Source organism: Lucilia cuprina, chromosome 6 (assembly GCF_022045245.1).
Source record: "Lucilia cuprina isolate Lc7/37 chromosome 6, ASM2204524v1, whole genome shotgun sequence".
Lineage (NCBI taxonomy): Eukaryota > Metazoa > Arthropoda > Insecta > Diptera > Calliphoridae > Lucilia > Lucilia cuprina.
The window spans coordinates 42129038-42132657 of record NC_060954.1 but is presented as its reverse complement, the minus strand read 5'-3'; the positions used below and the strand labels follow the sequence as shown (position 1 = coordinate 42132657).

At 29.1% G+C, this 3620-nt stretch overlaps 1 protein-coding gene across 1 annotated transcript; it reads left to right on the top strand.

The window, feature by feature from the left end:
• The first annotated feature begins 1400 nt into the window (after nt 1-1400).
• On the top strand, nt 1401-3620 carry LOC111689263 (neprilysin-4). The gene has a single exon (XM_046954621.1). The coding sequence runs from the start codon at nt 1455-1457 to the stop codon at nt 3477-3479; it is 2025 nt and encodes a 674-aa protein (XP_046810577.1). The 5' UTR covers nt 1401-1454; the 3' UTR covers nt 3480-3620.

The following is a 3620-nucleotide window of genomic DNA, read 5'->3' as shown; positions in this document are numbered from 1 at the left end:
TATACTCTATTCTATAGTCCTGACTATGGTCTATTTTATAATCTCTTATATAATTCAAACAAAATTCTATTCTATAGTCTACACTATAGTCTTTTCTATAGCCCATACTGTAGTATATTCTTTAGTCCAGACTATAATCTATTCTATAATCCAAACTATAGATATAGTATATTCTATATTCCGAACTATAGTTTGTTCTGTAGTCACGTCTATAGTCCAGACTATAGTGTGTTCTACAGTGCAGATTATAGTCTATTCCAATGTTTATGCTATAGTCTATTCTATAATTCAGACTTTAGTCTATTCTATAGTTCATTCTATAGTTCGGACTAGAATATATTCTATAGTCCAGACTATAGTAATTGTAGTCTATTCTATAATACCGACTAAAGTATATTCTATAGTTCAGACCATAAACCTGACTATTGTACATTTTATAATCCTGAATATAGTATATTCAGACTTGAATTTATTCTATAGTCAAGACTATAGTCTTCTAAAGTCAAAATTGTAGTCTATTCTATAATCCCGACTAAAGTATATTCTATAGTCCAGACCATAAATCTGACTATAGTACATTTTATAATCCTGAATATAGTATACTCTATAAAACATACTTTAATGTATTCTATAGTCCATATTATAGTCTATTTTGTTGTGCTCACTTCAGTACATATTCGTATTCACTTTTCCAGTTACCTGCTAACTACTTTTGGTCTAAACTATAGTTAGTACCTCTGAAATAATTTGTCAATAATTTGTTTAAAAGGCATTCTCATTTTAATTATACGTATGTTTATAAACGTATGTTTATAAACTAGATTTTAATAAAATATAAAATCTGGGGGAAAAACTGGATCAGAATGTGTTTATATTAATTTTGCCTATCACTTAGTACCGGTAACTATTTGGTTAAAATTAAAATGTTAAATACATTTTTATCTATAATGAAATTTAATAAAAATTTATATTTAAATTTAAAACCAGTTCCGAAAAAAACGTGAGTTTAATAAGAGATGTTTGAAAAAGGTTTCAAGTGGAAAAAATTAACAAATTTGAATACTTTTCTTTATTAAATTGCTTGAAATTGGCAAATTGTTAAAACCAGCTGGTTTTGAAAAAAACTTGTGGAAAGATTTAAACAAAAATGCTGAAACTAATAATATACAAATAAATTCTTATAAAAAAAACTTATATGAATATGTTAATTTTGAATTAAAATTAAGAAACAAGTGCCAAACTTTGCACTTACCGGTCAGTATTGATCTTCATGATATGATCATTGAACTACATACACATTTATTGTGTCTGTTTGTATAAGCATGTTCTATATCAATCAAAATTTTAAGACAAAATTTCTGGTTTCAATATTTGAAAACAGTATTAAACGATCTCTCGTAGACATAAGATTAATTAACAAACAAAATCGTCCAGTAATTCGAAAATATTAACAAATGAAATTAATAAAAATAAATTTTATAATATTTATTCAAATCATTGAACTTTTAAAAGCGATACAAAGCGATCATGTACAAGTGATGTACTGTGAAGAAAAACAAGAATGTCTAGAGAATATAGATCAGCGTTTACTGGAGATTATCAGGGAAAATATGGTGAATAGTACACAACCTTGTGAACATTTTTGGGACTATGCTTGTGGTTCTTGGACAGCAGCACCATATTACGATCATGTGGATAATTTTGGAGCCATATCGAATTATTATGCAGACAAATTAATTGAAACTTTAAATGAATTGCAACATGACTGTATTGGAGAAAATCAAAATATAACCGATTTAGTGAATCAAATAACGAAATATTTCTTATCTTGTAGAAATATAGAATCTTATTATTTGCCTATGTCTCCTTATTTGAAAGAGTTGCCGGTACATAAAATATTTGGTGATAGTTTCAAATGGAGTCAAGTATTTGGGGCAGAGGGTAATATATGGAAAAATTTCAATTGGTTAAAAGCTGTGGCCTATTTAAGAAAATATGGTTTTAAGGATATATTTCTGTTGGAATCGATAGGATTTGCTTGGAATGATTCTCTGCAATATGTAGTGGAGTTAAAGATACCACATGCTAATGGAAATTTCGAAAATAAATATAAAGTTTTGCAAATAATGGAAGAATTTGATTTGATATTTGCCCATAATAATACAAAAAATTATTTAAAATTGGCCCTTGAATTATATGAATTCGATAAAGATCTCTTCGGTCTCTATACAAAATATGAGCATAAGAAACGTGATCATTTTATATTGCTAGAAGATCTTCCTTACTTGGTCCCTGCCATAGATTGGAATTTATATTTTGAATTGTTATTAAATCAAGAGCTACCACCTGAAACGCCTATAGAATTTTCAGGAGATTTAAATTATTTTCACGATCTACAAGAACTGATTCAACAAACGCCTTCCAAAATTGTAGGTTCTTATGTTTTTATAAGATTTTGTCAATATTTAATGGATATACGACCCCTTATAACGGATCGAGAATGTCTGCTACATACTAATGTTATGTTTCCATTGGGTGTAAATTTCATTTACGATAGATTTGTATATAAAAATCGCGTTAAGGACGAGATAATTTTAAATAATATATTCTCAGAATTAAAACAAGAATTCTCTAAAAATATACAAGCAAATAAGTTCTCTTTAACTTCCCAAGAACAGCAATATCTGCAGGATAAATTGAAATTAATGCAGTTAAAAATCGGCAACTTACCTTTACACAACGAAGACATCAATCACTACTACGCGGATGTGCATTTAATCAAAAACAATTTTCATTACAATCACTTGGAAATGTTAAAATTTCGCACTTTACAACAGCATCGAGCTTTACTCAATCCCTCCCTTGAATTAGTTAATACTGATACCTACTATGTCAACGATGATATTTCTCAGTTGCGTAATGCTCCCTATTTTGTACATCAACGCAATATGTTAATTATGCCCATGCTATTTTTGCAATTACCCTTCTATCATTATGCCCAACATCCGGTATTGCAATACTCCCTAGTCGGTTGGATTATGGCCCATGAATTATCTCATGCATTCGATGCTCATGGTCTATTCTTTGATGCCTGGGGTAATGTTAATCTTATGGGTCTACAACTGGCCCATAAAACCTCTTATATATCATCGGTGGATTGTTTAATCAAATATATTCCCACGATATCACTAAACGAAAGAATGGCTGATGTAAATGGTTTACAATTGGTGTGGCAAACATTTGCCCATCGTATTCCTCAATATGACCACGTCTATGGAGATTTATCATTAAAAAAATTATTCTTTATAAATTTTGCTCAATTTTTTTGTGGTTCTCTACCTCAACCCATTAGTCATGATCGTGATGATGTAAGAGTTAGACAATCGGTGGCAAATATACAAGAATTTGCTGAGGTCTTTCAGTGTTCCGGTGAAGCGAAAGAAAATCCTGCAGAGAAATGTAATATATGGATCAAATAATTGAAAATGTAATAACTAATTTAAAATGTTACTATAAAGTTTTACGATCTACATAAGCCTAGTTTTATTAGAAAATTAAAATTATATATTAAGGTTTTTAATAAAAGATAATGTCATATATATATACAGACACTAATACGA

Bases quoted from the DNA above. Each gene is read 5' to 3' on its own strand.
- LOC111689263 (XM_046954621.1), top strand. From the start codon at position 1,455: ATGAAATTAATAAAAATAAATTTTATAATATTTATTCAAATCATTGAA.